The sequence below is a fragment of the Peromyscus eremicus genome, chromosome 19, assembly GCF_949786415.1.
Source record: "Peromyscus eremicus chromosome 19, PerEre_H2_v1, whole genome shotgun sequence".
In the NCBI taxonomy this organism is placed as follows: Eukaryota; Metazoa; Chordata; class Mammalia; order Rodentia; family Cricetidae; genus Peromyscus; species Peromyscus eremicus.
Window position 1 is genome coordinate 2997534 of NC_081435.1, and position 21532 is coordinate 3019065.

General features: G+C 46.4%; 1 protein-coding gene across 1 annotated transcript in view; it reads left to right on the forward strand.

The window, feature by feature from the left end:
- The window catches only part of LOC131896105 (laminin subunit alpha-3-like), a 161313-nt gene that overhangs the window by 14967 nt on the left and 124814 nt on the right, over window positions 1–21532 (forward strand). The window contains exon 2 of the mRNA XM_059246694.1: window positions 9369–9521. Within this exon, the coding sequence (XP_059102677.1) occupies window positions 9369–9521 (153 nt within the window). The remainder of the gene's footprint in view (window positions 1–9368; window positions 9522–21532) is intronic.

Below are 21532 nucleotides of genomic sequence, written 5' to 3' on the forward strand. Positions count from 1 at the left end.
AGGAGGAGCACAGCCCTGTAGACACCTTGAGTTTGGGCTTCTCGCCCCTGGAGTGAGACCACCCACTGCTGTTCTTGGTCAGCCTACAAGTGCTTTCTATACAGCAACTGCAGCTTCAGATCAGTTACCCACAGTACTTTTGACCAGGGTGGGAGGGGTCTGTCTTTAAGGGAGAGCAGAAGATGAGGCCCTAGGGGTGGGATGAAGGCCACTTTTTTTTTTTTTTGAGATATTTGAACCAGACTACTTTAGACAGAATGAGGCTGAGCAGATGGCAGGGAATATTGACTTAGGAGTCCTCTTTATATGTGAGGTGCTCACCAGACTGGCACAGAGTAAGGGTTCAGGCCCGTTTGGACCAGCTCACATAAACACCTGTGTACCGGCCTGGGCGATCTGTTTGGAGACTTTCGTACTGGGGGCTTTGGCTGAGGCACCTCATACACATCTCTGTCAAGACTCCCTTTGTGTGGGATTCAATTAGTTGGCTGACTCTGCCAAAAGGAATCCACTGACAGGACTCGGATGGCTCTAGAGGCCGAAAGTCCAAGATCAAGCTGTTGTCCCAGTGAGTTCTTCTTGGGTCTCAATCCATGGATGCAGGGGGCTGTTGTCTCCCCGGCCTTTACACACTATTCCCTCTGGACAAGTCTGTGTCCTAATCTCACCTACTAAGGACACTGGCCTTAGGGACGCCCACACGGTCTCACTTTACCTTAATTATTTCCTTGAAGTCTCTTTCTCCAAATACAGTCACATTCTGAGCTACTAAAGAGTAGGTCTTTAGCATATGAATTTTGGGACCCAGTTTAGTTCACCAGTGTCTCGGGCGAGGCCCCCCTTTTTTCCCTAATTGACTTTTTACTCTCTACTCCTACTTCCTTCCATTTCCCTCCTGGGCTGAAGGATGCCTTTTGGGGGCATCTTCAGGGGTGGGGAAACTCCTCCTGCCACATGACCTTTGCATGGTAATATTCCATGGCAGGGGGTACAGTGGAACCTTAGGGCACCGGCACCCTCTTTTCTTCTTGGCCTCTGGTCTCAGAAAATGAATGTTCGTGGTGGTTGCCTTCCTTACTCTGACTGACGAGCTTAACACCTGAAAGTGGACAGGGCTGGTGAAGTGTCTTTTGAGGTGATCTCTGCTTCCTCCAAGTGTGAGGCAGGGAAAGTGAGTTACAGGTAGAGGAACAGCTGAGGTGGGACCATGAAGTGGGAACATGTCCTATGTATTCTAGGAACTCAGAAAACCTCACAGTCCCCAGATGTGATGTATTTTGAATATTATCCTGAGTGAGATTGTGTAACTTCTCTAGGATTTCCAACCATCTCACCCTGGCTCTGTGTGCATTTGTATTCTTTCTGGTCTTTGAAAGAATTTAAGTAATAAAACTAAAGCTGGATGAATGGAAGTGTTGAGGGATTTGAGACAATGGGAACATAAATCAGAAAGGGTTTAATTATAAGATTAACGTAGTAATTAGAGATTGAGGGGGAGAGTCTGATTTGAGGAAATGAGTCAGGCCAGGGTCTGACTGTGTCCCCACCCCACCCCACCCCCAGGACGAGGACCATGTCTAGCTCTTAGCAGGCCAATGGTTGGTGTTCAAATGAATAGTCTACTAGGCAGACCCATTGTGGTCAGCCCAGGCCTCCAACTGAGCTCTACCGAGGAAGGACTGGTTTGGGGCAGTGAGTGCACAAACCTAGGAAACCCCTTTTGAATAGAAAAGAATCACACAGAAGAAGCATACTGTAACCAGGGTTACAATACCTTTCTGATTTGGTCTTAATAAGCAAGGGACAATGTCAGTTTCTGAGAGGTCTTGGGGACCAGGGAGATCCGGCTGAGTGTGAGAGGCACTTCCTGGCCTGAGCAGCCAGCGGAGAAGTGAGGAGAGGAGAGCCGACTTGGGGAGGCCCAAGCGGCAGAACAGGCAGGTTTGTACGGTGACCTTAGTGACACAGCACATCTGTAATGTCCAGTCTGTCCCCGTGGAAACTATCGCTAAGCCACAGATAACTTGTAGTTAGTGCATGTCACCTTAACTTACTGATCATATCAATGACTATTGAATACCTGCCTTGTGCCAGGTACCCAATCCTAGGTTTACGGTTGTGAACAATGTATCAGAGGGTGTTTACAGTTCAGGAATTATCATGAATCTAAATGGTTAGTGATTGGGTAGGATATAAATAGGTAAGAGAGTGTAGCTCACCTACTCCTTGTTGGGGGGACCTCTGAAAAGGGTCTGCAGTTGGGTTCAGTGTGTTCCTTGGAGAAAGAACAACATGCATAGGGCCCAAGGCAGCCATAGCCACTGGAGAAATAGCATCAGTGTTGGAGAGAGGGGTAAGGGAGGTATAGTTGTTCATGTGAAGTTTTTGAATAGGCCAGAGAGATGATCTGGGTGCCTGGAGCACAGATGCTTCTCCAGAGCCACAGGAGGGAAGCCGAGCATACTGCGCTCAGCAGTCACAGGGAGGTTGTGGATCAGGACCAAAGCAAGTAAAGTGGGTTCCTGCTTTGACAAGAAGGTAGGGAAAGAAGAGCATTGACGAGCAGGGAGCATGTATGCAGCAGTAACTCCAAGGAGACCGAGAGGGAAGATGGGCAGGAAGCGCCTTGGTGTAGAGAGCTACCACTGTTCACAGACAAAGGCTAAACACATCTTTGTGCAGCTGGCTGAGTCAGAGTGTCAGGTAGGTGGTGCCCTTGTCACAGAATAGACGTCCTCCAGCCAAGGACAGACTGCTGCGGTCCCAACCCCAGATGCCTTTATCCAGTCTCCTCTCCCCTCCCCTGCTCCAGTGCCCAGCTTGACTCAGCCCTTCCTGGGTTCCTTTCTCCTCTCCGCCTTGGACAGACTGTTGCTTCTCGTTGTGCCTCTGACTCCCCGGTGATTGTCTCTACCTCTAGGATTTATCTAGAAAACAAAACACACACAAGCCAAGGTGTGAAACCTGGCTTATGATGCCTCCTTTTGTCTCCATTGTTGCCCACACAGTGGCTCTGTGACCGTGGCCATCAGGGGTCTCTGTGGTGCACCTGTGTGTATCAGTGCTGTTACCTCTTACTCTCCAGACTCATAAGCAGAAAAATCATTGGGGGGATGGGGACGTGCCTTTAAGGAATTCTGGTCCAGCTCTCTCCAGGGATGTTGATTCGGTAAGGCCAGAGCAGGATCCTCGAGTCTGTGTTTTCAATAAGCACTCAGTCCCAGTGGCAATGTGCTCATGTACCAGAGCAGGGCACTTCATGTGGAACATCACATTTAACCCTCATGAGAACAGCATAAAATTGGCAGGATTAACACACTTAAAAAGAAAACAAAGCTTTGGGGGTAAGTAATGCCACTAATGTTCCACAGCTGTAATCGTGAGGGCTGGAATTGGAACCTGTACCTGCTGTGGTTTGATCTGAAATCCCTCCTGAAGGCCATGAGGTAGTGGCTTGGCTGCCGGCTGATGGATTATGGGGAAATGGGTAGATCAGGATGGGCTTTTGGGAGGTGATAGATGTTCTTGAGAGGGGACTCAGCTGAAGGAGGGGGCCCTGGGGTTGTGCTCTTAGGGATTGAGTGTACTAGTGACTTTTCTTGTTGCTGTTACAAAATACCTAACCAAACAACAAACAAAACCTGAAGGAAGGAAGGAAGGAAGGAAGGAAGGAAGGAAGGAAGGAAGGAAGGAAGGAAGGAAGGAAGGGTTAATTTTGACTTTACAGTTTGGGGGTGCATCATCAAAGTGAGATGATGTCACATTGCCTCAGCAGTCAGGAAGCAGAGAGAGGTGGAATGCTGGTGCTCAGCTTGCCCCTCTCCTTTTTATCCACTCTAAGACTCCAGCTCATGGACGGTGCTATCTACGCTTACAGTATATGATTGTTACTGTTATAAGACTCCAGCTCATGGACGGTGCTATCCACGCTTAGAGTATATGGTTATGTTACTGTTATAAGACTCCAGCTCATGGGCAGTGCTAGTATATGATCATGTTACTGTTATGATCCTTTTTCTGAGGAGATGGGATACAAATGTCTACTCATCTCAGATAGGAACTGACCACAGCAGTCATATCACCAAAGTTCAATTTGATGAGCCAGTGAGCTCGCTGAGTTACGGGAGTGTGGGTGAAGGGTAACTTACATGATCGGGGACTCCTTGAGGGCAGCTGCACTATTGAGGCCCACCCCAGCATGGGTAACCCTTCCTGGGAGCTACAAATACCACCCCAATTAATCCAGTGTAGGAAGTCCATCACAGAAAGGCCACCCCAGCAAGGGTAAGCCTTCCCCTAGTTAATCCAGTCTAGGGAGTCCATCACAGACAGGCCACCCCAGCACGGGTAAGCCTTCCCCTAGTTAATCCAGTCTAGGAAGTCTATCACAGACAGGCCACCCCAGCACGGGTAATCCTTCCCCTAGTTAATCCAGTCTAGGAAGTCTATCACAGACAGGCCACCCCAGCACGGGTAAGCCTTCCCCTAGTTAATCTAGTCTAGGAAGTCCATCACAGACAGGCCACCCCAGCACGGGTAACCCTTCCCCTAGTTAATCCAGTCTAGAAAGTCCATCACAGACATGCCCAGAGGTTTGTCTCCCAGGTCTTTCCAGATCCTATCAAGTTGAAAATCCATATTCACCACCACAGGGATTCATCTTGTTCCCAGCCATTTCTCTTCCCTTGCCTCTTTCCTGGCTTCCTAGTCACCATGAGGTGACCAGCTTTTCTTCCTACCACAGGCTCCACTCTGCCTTGTCTCAGGACCAAAGTGATGGGACCAGGTGACCAAGGACTGAGACCCCCAAACAATGAGCCACAACTTTTCCTCCTTTTAGAAGAATTTCTCAAGTGTCTTGTCATAGCTACAGGAAAGCTCATGGACACATCTGTTCTACTCCAAAATATACACCTCTAGAATGAGCTAGAAAGATCCACACACCCACCCTGCCTGGAGTTTGGACCAGGGGTGCACAGTTTGTGAATTACTCATTTGCATATACTTGTTTATTTTTTGTAAAGTTTTCCTTAAATTCTTAGAACCAATCTTGAGTCCCTTGTTTTCTCTCCCATTCAAATCTTATAACCAGAAGCCTGGCACATAGGGAGGTAATGCCCCAGCCTCTGAGCTGTGAATCGTGCAGGAGCCACAGAACTGTGTACTCTGTGTGCTGTGGAATCACCACTCACACCACACCATGCAAACTTTCAGGAACATGACAGAGTGCTTGCTTTAACGACTGTAACCACACCTGTGTGTTTTGGTGCCTCTCAAAGGGAGCAGGATCTTTGCAAAGAAGCAGCCTTAGGTGTGGAGTTGGCTCACTGCAGGAAATTCTCCACTTTAGGGCTGGCTTAGGTTTGAGCACTGGAGATACCATAGCCTCGAGAGCCTTAGAAAATGATGCCAGGAGTGGAGCCACTGACAATGTGCATGCATGGCACGTGATGGGGCTGTTGACGGAGGAGTGTGGTTAGATGTTCCTCTTGCCAGGATTTCTGCACCTGATATGAGGGCAAACATGTAAACTGTTGCCAGGCAGGACTCCTTTCTGAGCTGGGCCTCTGGGCACATCTGGTGGTGGCAGGTACTTGGAAAATAGCATAATTGCTATTCCAATTCAGCCTCACATTCCATCCAAATCAGAGACAGGGCTCTTTGATGTAACTTGCAGAGTGGATCAGCCAGGGAAGAGTACGTACAGTCTTGGGTTGTAGGTAGCATCTCTAGACCTCTGTGCAGTCCTGGTTCCAGCATGTCCTAGCTGTGTGGCCTCAGGCAAGGCACTTTAACTCTTTTTTACTTCATTTCTCCACCTTCAGGTTTCATGGGCTTTGTTATAAGCCCCAGAGTGTTGTAGATACCAAGCAAGTACTGTACTGTAGCTTCATGCTCCCAGCCTCCCACATGTCCATGCCATCCCTAGTCTAGCACTTTCTAGGAATATGTGAGGGTCAAATGACTTTTCTGGTCTCTTAGCAACTTTCTTCAAGGGCAGATTCAACGATTAGTGTTATTTCTCTGATTTCAGCCCAGTTCTGACGTTCTAGGTTGTGAGCAATTTGGATAAATTGAGCAAAGGAATCTGTTCAAACAGAAAACCAACAGTTCTTTCAGGGGTACTGTTGGAACCAGTGCCTACATAATTAGAACCATACAGTGTTTGCATTGTGAATTCAGTGCAGAGTACGGCGTGTCAGAGGCTGTTTAGCCTAAGATGTTGTCAAGAGTGTGGGGAGCTAGCAGAGATGAGACGTCCATCTGTCCATCCGTATGAAGAAGATGCTGCTGCTGAGCTACTGGATGGATGCTGGCTTATCTCCTGTGGATTACCAATGCTGGAGTCTTACGCTGGCTGTTTATTTAAAGAGTCCCCAGTCCCTCCCTCCCTCCTTCCCTCCCTCCCTTCATCTCTCCCTTCCTTCCTTTCTTTTAAAAATTTATTGTAGTGTGTGTGTGTGTGTGTGTGTGTGTGTGTGTGTGTGTGTGTGTCTATCTGTCTGTCTGGGTGAGTGTATATGCACATGGATGTGCAGATGCCCAAAGAGGCTAGAAGAGGGTGTTGGATCTCTTGGATCTGAAGTTATAGGTTTTGTGAACTTCCTGATGTGGGTGCTGGGATCTGAAGTCTAGCCTCGTGACTGAGCAGCAAGTCCCCTTAATTGCTGAACCGTGTCTCCAGCCCTTGTTCCCTTTCCAGCCCCTCCACTGCATTTTCTGCTTGCTACATTCCTAGACTGACGGCAGCCTCAGCACAACTGAGAGTGAATCTTTTGTCCCGTTCATCTTTGCGTGTTGGGAACTTCTGGTGCAGAGTGTCCGCGACAGTCTGCTTGCTGTGTGTACAGGGAATAGTCTTTGAAATAGAGTTTTTATTATGTCCATATATTTTCTAAAGAATAAAGGCTTTCATTGTGGGTTGCTTTTAATTTTAATGCTGTTTTCACTAATGTATTTTTAAGATCCTGCTGAATCTCTTCACTTATTTACTGCTGTCCACAGCCACTTACGGAGTGGCAGTGCCATTCTTGAATGACCGGCTTTCCTGTAGCCAGGCAGTTGGGTTAGTCTCAGGGGTTTGCTCTTGTGAACAGGCTGCAATAAATATTCTTGCAGCTGATACCATCAAAAACATGCAAGCCATTCTTTCTGAGTTCTGAGCTGAGGAGTTGTATTCCTGTGTTCTAAGTGTGAATCTACTGTAGGAGTGATGCCAAAGCAGCTTCTCAAGTTTATATACCAATTCACACCCGCAGCACACCCTCTCTGATACTGCACTGCACTTTAAATCTGGGCAGCCTGAGTGTGTGTGAGATCCTATTGCATGGGGTCTGCTAGAACTGTTAATGTGATGATGGGAGATACATTCTCCAGTCGTTACTGCCTCCTCTGTGAGAGGCCTGTTTTTATTTTTGCCCGTTTTTGAACTGTTTGTAGTTCTTTTGATGCTGTGAAAGGATTTGGTGTATGTTTTAGAGATTTAGGACTATTCTGTTCTCTGTTCAATTACGATTCTTCTGAGTATAATAACAACAACAACATATTGTTATTAACAACAACAACAATAATAATAATAACAAAACACTCTAAATCAATAGCAAACACTTCCTCCCCTGAGGACAGTCCTTGCTGCTCAAGCCTGGCAACCTGAGTTTGATTCCTGGAATCTACGTAAAGGTGAAAGGAGAACAGTCTAGGGCTGTCCTCTGGCCTACACACACACACACACACACACACACACACACACACACACACGCACGCACACTCACACACATGCACACACACGATTAATAGCAGTAATAATAATTTTTAGAAACCTTTAAAATCCCTGAGAAGTTGCTGATGGAATCATTGTTCCACTGACCTTCTACACTGTGTGACATCTTGGCCGAAGGGCCAGGGCGCAGAGCAAGCCAGCACAACCTGTGGCCTCATGAACTGATCCAGGGCCTCAGATCTCCAAAGTGCTGCTTCTGAGTCCTAGAAATGTCTTTATGTAATATCAAAAGATAAACATCTACACAGACAGCTCAGCACACGGGAAGGAGCAGTTGTACACTACACAAAAACATTTTGTACACGAGTACATTTGTCTCCACACCAGAGCCAAGCTTATCTCTGAACATTTGAGAATTACTGAAAATGCCAGAAGCGTTACCCATTTGCTACAGCGTACTTCTGAGGAGGGGTGAGCGTAACTTCGCTCCTTTGCCTTCCCTCTCTTTCATGCTGCTTATACTCTGGGATAACTTAGTTTGGAGTGGAATAGTTCAGTCTCTGAGGTCCATCCCTGGTGAGGAAGCAGGACTCTTTGAGCTGAGCAATGTCGGGAGGCAGAGGCAGGTGGATCTCTGTGACTTCAAGGCCAGCCTGGTCTACAAAGTGAGTTCCAGCACAGCCAGGACTACACAGAGAAACCTCATCTCAAAAAACCAACGTGTGTGTGTGTGTGTGTGTGTGTGTGTGTGTGTGTGTGTGTGTGTGTGTTTGTATGTGTGTTCCAAACACAGGGAAGACCAAGGCTCAGCTTTTTGGCTGGTAAACAGCTGTAAACTTCTACATTGAAAACCACAGAGTAGAACAAAACAGAAATCAAAACCATCTGCCTGCCAAAGAGAGCAGCTCATTTAGGGGCTGGCTGTTCTAGCACCAGACGTCGCCCCAGGTAAAAACACCCCACTTTACCAACTGAATGAGCTGCTTCCCACTCTGGCACTGGCAACCTCATCTCACCATTGATCTCTGAAGTCTCCTTCAGTGCTTAGGTCAGTAGGGACTGGCTGGCCCCCGTCTTTGCTCATGTTGGCTGTTCAACTTGGAACACTTTCTTGTCTGAGGCTAAAGACCATTTACCAGAGACCTCTTCTCCACTCTCTCCAGACAGTGGACTGTGCTCCGCCTGAGACCTCGGCATCCAGTACTGTGCAGAGGCGCCTGCTGGATCCCAGGCTTCCCCGGATAGTTTGTACATTTAGCGCCTCTGCTGGGATTGCGAAGGGAATTCTCTTCACACCAGTGCCTCACAAAGAGCTGCTAGGATGGGGATTTAGAGTCCAGGGGGGTTGTTAAGGAGAAAAATGTTTGCATGTCCAACACAGAAAGCTTTTTGTGGAGCCTTGTGTGGGTCGAGGTACACAGAGCTATGATGGACAGAAGGAAACAACCTGAGCTACAGGTAACATGGTTTCACACCAAGTGAAAAAGAAAATACCTGTCTGATTGCGGTCTTCAGAGATGCATATTGCCATGCAGCTCTACAGCATCTGTAAGCTAGTAGATGGCAGTCTTGGTGTGACCATTTCTTTTGGTAAACTGATGCAAAAACATTCCTTGAAATGTTTAAAAAGACCTTTTCTCCTCCTCAGGGCCAGTTCTGTGACTATTGTAATTCTGAGGATTCCAGGAAGGCACATCCGGCCACCCATGCGATTGATGGATCTGAACGTTGGTGGCAAAGTCCCCCTCTCTCTTCAGGCATACAGTACAATGAAGTCAACCTCACCTTGGATCTGGGTCAGGTGAGTTTTGCTTTTGAGTGGAATGGGATATTGGTTTGGATCACTGTTTCTGTGATGATTTCTGACATGAAAAAATTATTGTCAAAAATAAACATTAGTTTTAATCCATTCATTGTTTTCAATCCATGACATTGATATTTGCTTCCTTTAAAACCCAGACCAGCATGAGTCACCTTGTCTATTATTAAGTTTAAAACACAGTGGTAGGGATCAGAGATATGGCTCAGTTAGTAAAGTGCCTGCTGCACAGAGATGAGGACCTGAGTTCAGTCCCTCAGGATCAACACAAAAGCCAGGCATGGTGGCAGCTGTAACCCAGTGCTGGGGAGGTGGAGACAGGAAAATCCTGGGGTTTGCTGACCAGCCAGCCTAGTCAAATCAGTGAGCTCTGGGTTCAGTGAGAGACCCTGCCTCAAAAAAGAAGATGGGGAATGATTGAGGAAGAGACTCAGTGTTGACCTCTGGCCTCCACACACAAGAGCACATATGTGTGTACATACCCTCACACATATACCTACATGCATACACATAAATATATAGTTGTGAATATTACAAAAATATTCTTTATTATTATTTTAATTGTGTCACAATGCAAACATAAAGTTATCATTTTCACCGTTTAAGCGTACTGTTCAGTGGCGTTTACTACCCTGACATTGCTGGACAAACATCATCACCGTCCACGGTCTGCACCTCTCTGTCTTGTAAAGCTGAAACTCCCCACCTGGTCCTTCCTCCCTCCCTCCTGTAATCCAGGCAGCCACTTTCTGGGGACTGATATCTCTAGGACTGTCACATAAGTGAAATATAAAACTTGCCTTTTGTGGCTAACCCAAGCTTTCAAGCTTTTGTACCATGTGCCAACATTTTCTTCCTCCTCCCGGCTGAATGAATAGCAGTCCATGTATTTCTATCCACCTTTGTGTCCCCATTGATGGACACTTGGGTTACTTCCAGCTTTGGGCTATTGTGAATAGTGCCATCAAATACATGGGTGTGGTGATTATGTTTTTATTGCATTCTTCTTCCTGGAAATTCTGAATCACTGGACAATGAATACCATAATTTGGAGCCTTATTTGGCCAACTGGTCCACAGGGAGGCAAGCTTGAGGTCTATCCTGTGTAGGGTATGAGGGTCCCAAGATGGATGCCCCTGGTGCATATAACATGCAGTCCATCCCCTTGCCCTTGAGCACAGGCAGCCTTGTGACTGTCATAGATGTGACTCCCATACTCAGGTGGCATTGTATGACAAGCATGAGGAATTTTTGTGAACGCATTTATGGTCCCGTAAGCCAGTTGATTCAGATGGGGAGGTTTTCTCTAATGAGTAGTTTCCAATGGGATTGCACCTTCTGAGGGAGACATTTGACCCTTGAGAGACTCCCCTACTAGCCTGAAAGGCAAACACTGTCAGGTTGTGTACTTCCCCTGGAGACAACCATGGGGCAAAGATCTGAAAGTAGGTTCCCAAAGCTGAAGGTGGCCCCAGCCAACAGCCGACAGAGCATCATTCAGCTGACAGCTTGATTGCACTTCTGATCTTGAGCAGAGAACTTGGCCAAGCCGTGCCTGACTCCTAGCCAGTACTTTGAGATAATAAATGTGTTATTTCAAGACATTAAGCTTAAGGTACTTTGTTATGCCCAAGCAGAAAGTGAATACGACTCACTCTCCCTGAGAAGTTCAGACTCTTCCTTTTAACATGTATTTACTACATTTCTTCCATGTGCCAGACACTGCAGTAGGCACCTGGGATATATCACAGATCCTAAATGTATGCATAGTAAACTCGTGTAGTGTGTTTGAAACTGAAAAGGGCAATGGAGGACTGAAAAAGCCAAGCAGGCTAAGGTGCTGCCTATCAGGGACAGTTGTAGCTGCAGCTTTTTGGTTGGCTCTTCAGAGCAGAGGTTACTGGGAACGTAAAGCTGAAGCAGAGTTCTGAAGCATGTGAAGGGCTTTGTCGTGTACATAGATGCCTGTAGCACGGATCTTAATTGGTCTTATCTGACTCCGGGTTTTTATTAATATCAGGGTGAAAGCTGAAAGATCAGAGAAGCAGAGCAGTCAGCCACTAGTTCTTACCTCTATGAAATCCTCAGCCTGAAAGGGAAATGAGCTCCTGTCTCCTCCTGCCTTATATTCCTCTCTCTACCCAGCCATATCACTTCCTGTCTCCACCTCCCTAGTGCTGGGTTTAAAGGTGTGTTTGTTTCTCATTTAGACTGGATCAATCTTGTGTAGACCAGGCTGGCCTTGAACTCACAGAGATCTGTCTGCCTCTGCCTCCCCAGTGCTGGGATTAAAGGCATGTGCCACCACTGTTTGGCCTCTATGGTTATCTAGTGGCTAGCTCTGCCCTTTGGTCTTCAGGCAAGCTTTATTTGTTAAAGCACAAACAAAATATCGCCACAGATGCGTGTCACCCAGACAAAGGGAACAGCTCTCCCAAACCCCTAAAACAGAGTTTATATGAAAAGCAGAAGGAGCAGCACAGAGGCCAGAATGAGCAAGGAGGAGGTGGCATCAGGAGAAGAGGATGAGGAGGAACAAGCCACAGGTGACTGGAAAATGAAGCGAGAGTCAGTTGAGGGTTTTGAGTCTAGGATGGACACTCTCGCTGTGTATCTTAAAGTCATCTCTTTGGGAGTTCTGTAGCGGCGTATAAGGAGCTGAGTGGGAGGAAGATAAGCATGACCCATGAGGAAGATGCTGGTAGCAGCCGTGGAGGCGAGTGATTGGATGATAAAGCTGCCGCGATGTCATAGTGGATTGCAGTGGAGTTAGAGAAAGGGAGGACTTAGGGATGACTCCCTAGACCCTTGAGCACCACTGTTGACAGAAACATCTGTGGGAAGACTGCACATCTGGTGCTGTGGGTCTGGAGGGCTGTCTGGGGGGAGAAGTAGAAGTTGAATGTAGATTCCTTTAGTCTCGCCCATGCTGGCTTCTCCCAGCAGCTTCTCGAGTCTGTTGATTTAAGCTTTCCATCCGCTTTGAACATTTCAAGCCATTATTTCATTGAATAATTCTCAGTACTTTTCTCTGGGATTCTGACAACAAATGTTAGCTTTAAAAAGTGTGTGTGTGTGTGTGTGTGTGTGTGTGTGTGTGTGTATGTGTGTTGGTGCGAGTGTTTACCACATGTGTGCAGGTGTCTGCAGAGGTCAGATCCTCGCCCTCAGGAGCTGGAGTCACAGGCTGCTGTGAGCCACTGGACATGGGTGCTGGGAACTAAACGTGAGTCCTCTAGAAGAGCAGCAAGCCCTCCTAACCGCCCAGCTGCCTCCCCAGCCCCCACATGTTAGCTCTTTCGTTACTGTTCTCCAGTTCCCTGGTGCTGTCCTCGTCTTTATTTTCCAGTTGATTTTTTTCCTTTTTTCTTTTTCTTCCAGTTGGGACAATTTGTATTGTCCTGACTTCAAGTCCACAATTATTTTGTATTTTGCCCCGATTACATTCTCAGGCCCACAGAGAAAATTTGAACTTTGCCTCCTGTGCTTTTCAGCTCCCTTTTCTACTTGCTCTTTGTTGTATGTTTTATTTATTCACGGAGGACTTTTTGTTTCAGAGTACTTATGATCATTTATTGGAGCATTTTATGATTGTTGACTTAAAGAATTTCTCATATTCTATCATATGATTAATTGTCTCATTGTCTTTTCAAGTTGTGATTTTTCCTGTTGTGATGAATACTTCCAGCTGGATTCTAGTTCTTTTGAAAATGATGTTAAAAGGCCACTCTAGGCTCTAAGTGGCTCTAAGTCTTCTGTCTTAGCCAACTGTCTTTACTGTGGTATAGGTCCTGGTGCCTTTGTGAGCTGTGGTTTCAGTCATAGTTTTCAGTTCTTGCAGTACGGTTCGTCTGTGTTGTTCACCCGGTACCCAAGTCTTTAGGAGCAGAATGGGTTTCTCTTACCCATTTAGTAGAGGACACAAGGCACTGGGCATTTGGGGGCAGAGGCTGCTTCTCCCAGACCACTGCCTGAGATTGCTGGTGAGAAACTGAGAACATAAAGATGGAATTAAACTGGGTAATTGGATGAAAGTCAGAAAAGAAGAGGATCAAGGGCTGAGTCCTGCGACTCACCAACACTGAGAAGTCGGAGAGAAGGGAGGAATCAGTCAGGAAGATTGGCCTGGGTCAACAAATGCTGGAGGAAGTCAAACATGAGAAAGAGTGGGGAAAGGAGGAGGTTTGCAAGTCAACACTACAACGAGTGCAATAAAAAACACAGGCAAAAGATCCGAGTATAATCAGTACTCCAAAAAAGATGTACGTGCGATCAAGCCCTCAAAAGCAGGCTTAGCATCATCAGTCACCAGGAAAATACAAATCAAAACATAATGGGGGGCAGGAGAGATGAGATGTCGGTTACAAACAAGGACTGCTCCTCTAGAGAAGTTCCCAGCACCCATGTCAGGCGACTCACAACGACCTGTAACTCCAGTTTAGGGGATCTGAAGCCCTTTTTCCTGCCTCCATGGACGCTTGTGTTCGTATGCAAGTACCTCCTCCCACATAATTAAAGATAAAGCAAATCTAAAAATATAACTATCATTGTAATAAGATACTCCTTGATATTGATTTAGATTGTTATAATAAAAATTTTAGTAGTCACAAGTGTTGATGAGGCTGTGAAGAAACTGGAACACATTGCTGGTAGAAATACAACATGGTGTAGCTGCTTTGGAAACCTTTGGTAATTCCTCACCAAGTTAAGCACAGAGTGAGCATATGACTCAGTGGTCTCACTTGTAATTTGTGCCCAAGAGAAATGAGCACATGTACCCACAGGAACCCCACTCGTCAGCCGTCCCTGTAGCACTGTTCATAACAGCTAAAAGTGGAAGCCACTTGACGGTCTGCCAACTGGTGAACGAGTAAACCAGATGCATCATGTCCACACAGTGGGTTGTTATCCAACAATATGAGTTGTAAAGTCTCCATGAAAGCTTCATGAGCAAATCTTGAAAACATCATGGTGTGTAAAGGAAGCCAGTTAAGAGGCCATGTGCTCCAGCTTGTGTGAAATGTGGAGAGGCAGAACTAGAGAGAGAAACCTTACCTTGGTGCCTGCTTCTGGGCTAGGGCTTCTGGAGAAAGTTGGAGAATGGCTGCTAATAGGTCTAAAATAGAAATGTGGTTAGTGAGAACAAGCATCGTTTAGCAGTAGCTCCTGCATAGTGAGCACCGTGCGTGAGAGGAAGAACCACAGCTGCCAGTGCGGCTCCGTCAGATGTTGTCAACACTCACGTAAAACACACGCCAGCGCTGCTCTGACGAACACGCTGTTCTTGTCACTGTTGTGTGCAGAGCACAGCTCACCTACAAAATACTGCTAGAAAGAAATGGATAAAGACGTTCGCTGTTCCCTGACAATCGAGAGATACTGAGGTTTCTTAGAATGTCATTTTCATTCAGGGTGGGCCTAGTTTTATGACAGAAGGCCCCTCAGCCTCCTTACTGTCTGTTGTGATGAGCAGGCCACTCCTGGCAGTATCTCCCCATCCATTTGCCTGTGATTTAATTCACAGAGATCCATCATGGGTCAAAGGCTGTAGAATGCTGATTCAGTTGTGAATTAGTTTTCTTTCCCAAAGAGCTAACCTGAAGCTTAATTCAGGTTTTAATAGTAATGACCAAGATTTACCTATTGTCACTTTTTTTTTTAAATGAGAAAAGGTCTAGTTATGTAGTCCATTCAGCCTAGGACTCAGTATCTTCTTGCCTTAGCCTCCCAAATGCTAGGACTACAGGCATATATACCAGTACAAATCATGTCACTTTTTTTTTCCAGGCACTGGGAATTGAACTCAGGGCCTGACCCATGCTGGGCATGCCTAACCTTTATTACGTCACTTTTTACCTGAGGCTTTCTATAACAGGGAATTTTAACCCATCAAAATGATTCTCACCAAACTTAACCATACCAGTTATACTTACAGCTTTTTTAAAGGCCATCTTTAAAAGACTTGCTTTTCAAAGCACCCCTTTGATGTGCTAAAGAACCCCTAATTAAGACAGTAAATTCAGAAAACACCAACATAGGAACAAGTTAGTAATTTGCTGGTGTCTGACAGACATCAGTCACAACATGCATATTCATGAAGGCTCTCTGTCCACCCACCTCTTGGCTGGCCAGCAGCAGCTTTGTACAGTGGGTGGCTGTGTGGTCTACAATCAGCCTGCCCCAGCCTGTACCTACATCCTGCTGACTTGCTGTGTGGCCCTTTACAACACATGAGCTAGCTGTTCTGTGCTTCAGGTCCCTCGTTTATAAGCCCAGGCAACTACAGGACTGTTGAGGTTTAGTGAGTTAATGGCTTCATTTCCAGACCTCTTTGGGGTAGTGTAATATTCATTTTTTTATTTAACAAAATTGTGGGAGTCTGCTGGAGTCCCGCTCCGACCTGCTCTGACCTATTGAAGGGTTCTTGGGTAGAAGAGAGAGAATGAAGAAATATTAGGTAGAAAGATAGACTGACCTAGACAACGAGGAGAAAGACAGAGACACAGATAGCTTCGGGAGGGCCTGGTCAATACCCAGCTGCACTAGGCGTTTATTCAAAAGGGCTTTTTATATCAATGCCAAGGGAAGAGGCAAAAGACCTCCCCTTGCAAGATCAAAGCACACCATACAGCCAAGTGTAGACCCTTCAAACACCTGGTAACCATCCCCATGGTCAACTCATCCCATTATGCAGCCCTGCTGGGTAGAGCAAGCCCAGATTCTCTGACCCTGAGTAAGTTCTCACTAGGAAGCCTCTGTGGGTCTCCACACAAAATGAAGTGAATTTCAATGCACACATTATTAAAAAGAATAGACTCATAACTTTTGTGCCTTTAGAAAACTAAAAATGCTCTTCATTTAAGATCTGGAAAAGTAATATAAATTACACCAGACTGAACACATTTTCTCTCTCTTTTATGTTGGCACAGTGTGGTATGTCAAGAAGCATGTGCTGTCATGTACAATTCATATTTTATGCCTCATTGATATGATCTATTTTCTTAACCATAAAAATGTCATCAAGAGGCCAGATTTCACCATTTAAAAGTCATATTAATGTCTTAGAATTAGGGAAGTGTGAATTTTGATGCATGATTGGGAAATAAAATGGATCACTGACTTGTCTCACCCAAATCACCTTTTCTCAACTTGCTGAAAGTGAAGTTTGTCTGTGAAGAGCTGGAGTCAGTTTGACAGCCTATGTTGTCAGGGGTGGGTAGACCGCTCTGCCGCCTCCGGAACCAGCCGGTGACCCATCCTCTCCCCGCCATGTGTGCACGTTTTCTTTAAAACAATACTTTGAATTCTTTTGACAGTTTCTTATACGTATAGAACATACTATGTCCAACTCAAGTCTCCCTCCCACTGTCCCCGCTGGTTGGTGACTTTTCACTGTGTTTTTCCTAAGTTAGTATCTTCAGGTCAATGGTGGAGGGCAGGTCTGTGATCTGCTGAAGTCGTGGTGTTTCCTGGGGTTTTGCAAGTTCATCTCCTTGTGTGTTATTCATGAGTTTCGGGCCATAAATCCAGCGAGAACTCTGTGTCTTACGGGAAACATTAGGTCATCTGACCAGTGATAATCAGTTTGTTTTTACGTTTAAAGTGAAATGCGGTGTTTGGCTGTTACAAGCAGAGTCTTGGAGGCTCAGGGACATTTGTGTCTTCCAGGTGCCCTGGTGGCCATGTCTGTGGGAGATAGGAGGGCGTCTTGGTGTTATACACATGGGCTTCCTGCAAGTGAGTCTTACTATGAAGTCCTGTCACCCATTTGCCTGCTCCCTCAGGCTGAGGTCTAAGGATACATAGAGAGTACATGTGGGGGTTCCTCCATGCTCCCTGAAATAAGGGGAGCTTGAATGTTGTGAAGAATTGGCTGTCCATCAGGATGGAGAGAGTGTCTAGGAACCAGAGGGAGCAAGCTGTACCTGTTGTCCAGGAATTCACCTCAAGAAGACTCGTAAGGCTTTTCTGTAGCTGTTATGTAAGCTGTTGCTACTATGTGAAGACAAAACAGAATGAAATAAACCCTGTCCCTGCCCTCAGAAGGACTGGACCCCTGCATGGATGCAGCACCATCCTGAAGGTGGACAATACCTGGTTTTCACCTCATCATAATCAAAAGGGTTCCTTAGCGACTGTCCAGACTGTGGCTTCAGGAAGCCGGGAGTGTCGTCTTCTATTCGCCTGTGATGTTCCTTTCTCACCTAACGTCTTGTACAGTGTTTGGCCTGCAGCAGATGCTCAGTAAAGGTTTTGCAGTTTGTGTAGAGTGAACAGAGGGTGAACCTGGATCAGTTGTCCTTTGTCAGGGAACAGAAACAATGAGAGGAAGCAGGTTGCCGTGAGTCGGAATCTCTGCATGGAGTAGGCCTGTTTTAGCTCCGCAGTTAGAGGACGGGTTCCACCTCTGACACCAGGTCATAGGCAACAGACTTTAACTATTCGGTAGCAGTAACACAATTAGAAAACATGGATTATGTTTGGAACAACTTGCTATTAATAAACATACTATGAAATCAGCCACGGGGTGTTTCTAGCACAGAGTTGAGTAGATGCTTCATCTGAGGGTGGGTTTACCCACACACGGGTCAGTGCCTTCCACATCTCTCTTCATCTGAGGGTGGGTTAACCCATACATGGGTCCGTGCCTTCCACATCTCTCTTCATCTGAAAGCAGTTTACCCGAATGGGTCAGTGCCTTCCACGTCTCTCTAGTTCCCTCTCCTTACCCCACTTTACTGTTCTTACATTTGTGGGTCTGGGAATGGAATGTAGGACCTCATACATGCTAGGCAAATGCTCCACCACCTACTCCTTGACATTTAGTACATCTTGGTATCTTCCTTCCTGGCTGATCTTGGGCTTTTTATGTAGCTGAGAATGAGTTTGAACTTCTGATTGTTGGAGTCCACTAGGTTTCTAGTGGCTGTACCTAGCAGGACTGCATGGGAGGTTGATATGACCACAGGCCTGGGTACCAGTGTTTGTGAGGGTATAACTAGCAAGGGGGAGGTCTTTTGCTCCACCTCTTGCCATTGTTATATATAGCCCTTTGGAATAAATCTCTGGGCTGGTGGATAAGGATCCAGGCCCTCCCGAGTCTATCCTGTGTTTTCTCTCTGCTTCTTAACTCTCTAAGTCTCTTATCCCTCATTCCTCAAGAGTTTTGGGGTAAATAAGTATGGGGGCTAGTCCCCTACATCTGATCCGGCTGCCTCCACCTCCCAAGTACTGGGGTTACAGGTACGGTGTGGGGATTGAGACCAGAGATTGAGCCCAGAGCTTCGTGTGTGGTAAGCAAGCACTCTACCAGAGAGCCGCGTCCTCCCCCATGTCTTGCTTCTGAAGCTCTCTGGATCCTGGCTTCTCTCCACTCTCGCTCTGCTATCCTGACTCAGCTCTTGACAACTCCTTTCACAGTGGGTTCATCAGTCTTCACTTATTTCCAGCTTCCGCTCTCACCTCACCTTGTTTTGCAGTTGGCTGAAGGTCAGAATCCTCCAGGTGAGATGAGAAATCGGCCATATTTCAAGGGTCCACCTACCATCTTCTCATGGCTTCCAAGGAGAAGTAAAGACCAGAGCAGGCCAGTCAGGCACACTTGGTTAGCATCGTCTAGTCACTTTCTTTCCTCCAGTTTCAGAATAACGGCCATTTTCCTGACAGGACTTCTGAGCCCTTCAGAGCCTAGCCGTTTACCAACTCCTCTTCTCCACCACCCCCTCCCCCTGCAGTTTTACTTTTTTAGAGATGGTGCAGCTCAGGTTGATCACAAACATGCAGTCCTCCTGCCTCAGCCTCCTAAGCACTTACATCGTAGGTAGCCACAATGTCTGTCTGCCAGCTTCTTGGTGGAGCCCCCTCCTGCAGACCGTTCCACGTCAGTGGAGGCTTAGCCATGCTCCTTGAGCATCCTGTGTTGTCTCTTGCCTCTGAGCCATTTTCTGGTACAGTTCACAGTCCTCACAATACCTTCCCTTCCTGCCTGGTCTGGCTGCCTTCTTCCCAAGATACCCAGTGTCGCTGCTCAACACTGTTCCTGCTGCAGTCCTCCACCCAGTGCTGTGTTACAAAGGCCACGTGAACCCCGAGCTCAAGGCCAGGGGCTGTGCAAGCAACGGTCTTTTTAATCCATAGGACTGAGAAGTCCTGGGCTGTGTGTGCCATTTTCCCAGCAAACGTTGAATCATGCCACTGTAAACTCCAACACTTCTTTTCTGATTTCCCATTTGATGACATGTTTTTCTGCAATTGCAGATTATTTGATTGGAAAGGTCTCTAGAACATTTTTATTTTCTTTTCCTTCTAACTTGCCCCACAAATACAACAGATAAAACAGAAAATACACTAAATATGTTTTCTGTCCAAACAGGGACTGTGAGCAGACAGCATATGCCTCAGAAACACGCGCAGGGATAAAAGCTGGACTAGGAAGGAGCAACACTGGGGGATGAAGCACTTCCTTCTGGAATTTTCTCTGTCTCTACATAGGGAAATTAATGTGATCAGTGGGGACCACTGGGATACACTTGGTGACTTACCAGAAAGCCCTGGCTCACCCACAGCTAGGACTCTGCCTTTGGTCACCTTGCAGGACAAGGCCATGGTAAAGTCAGCGGGTTTTTCTGTCCAGGAGAGGTGAGAGCCAGGATGTGGTGGCATCGGGAAGGAAGCTCCCGGCTGCTGAGTCAGCCCAGGTCTTGCAGGCTCTTACAGGGCAGCAAATACCTAGGATCATGGTTCATGCTGAGAAGAGAAAGCTAAACAGAAACTACATCTTTGTGTATTTAAAAAAAGGTTAATTCTATTTCTATACAATTGAGAAGACATGTACGAGCAGCCGGGGAACTGGCAAGGAAGGAAGGAAATGTAGATTATTTTTATTTGCAAATGAAATCACTCTATTCTAATCAGCTCACAAATAAAAACATCACAAAGCAGGTGTCAGGAAGCTACTTAAACATTTGCCCAGTTCCAAATCTCAGTGAATTTCCACACAGTTACAATGGCCATGCTGGAGCTGCGAAACGTCAGTTAACAGGTTTTACACTTTCACTAGTAATTACATTTTTATTCACTTTTCTGCCACGACAAAAACAAACAAACAAACAAACAAAGACTATGATGGAGTTGAAACTGGCAAAATAATAGTTCTATATCCTCTTTCATGACTCATATGACCTTTTGCCTACATTCCATCTGTTTAGCTTTTCTGTAGGGTGGCCTTTCCCCTCACCTATGAAGAAGTTACTGCCTGCTCCGCTCCCCTCCCCTCCCTCCCCTCCTCCCTTTTCTCTCCTTCCCTCCTCTTACCACTTCTCCTCTTTAAAAATACTTTTAATTATATTTCTACTTTTTTGTGTGTATTTGTGTGGGCATATGTGTTCTTTGTAAATGGAAGTTTTCCCGTGTCCCACCTGGTCCAGCTGCTCAGTCCCAAGTAAACACACAGAGGCTTATATTAATTACAAACTGTATGGCCTGTGGCTCAGGCCTCTTGCTAGCTCGCTCTTTCATCTTAAATGAACCCATTTCTATTGATCTTTATGTTGCCACATGGCTGTGGCATTACTAGTCTGCTGGCATCTTGTTGCTCCTTGGGTGCCAGACTGGCATCTCCTCCACTCCTCCTTTCTCCTCCCTGTCTCTCTCCTTGGATTTCCCACCTGCCTCCAAGCTGCCTTGCCATAGGCCAAAGCAGCTTATTTATTAGCCAATGGGAGCAACACATATTCACAGTGTACAGAAAGACATTCCCAGCGGTTCTTTCTTTCTACCACATGGATCCTGGAGATCAGACTCAGGTCGTTAGGACTGGAGCCAAGTGCTGTCCCCACTGAGTCATTTTTCTGGCTTGTCTCTCCTCCTTTTGAGATGGGGTCATATCTAGGCTGGCCTAGAACCCACAGTGTAGCTCAGGCTGGCCTTGAACTCCAATCCTCTTTGCCTCAGCCTCGCCAGTGCTGGTGTTAGCAAGGGAAACTTACCGTGTT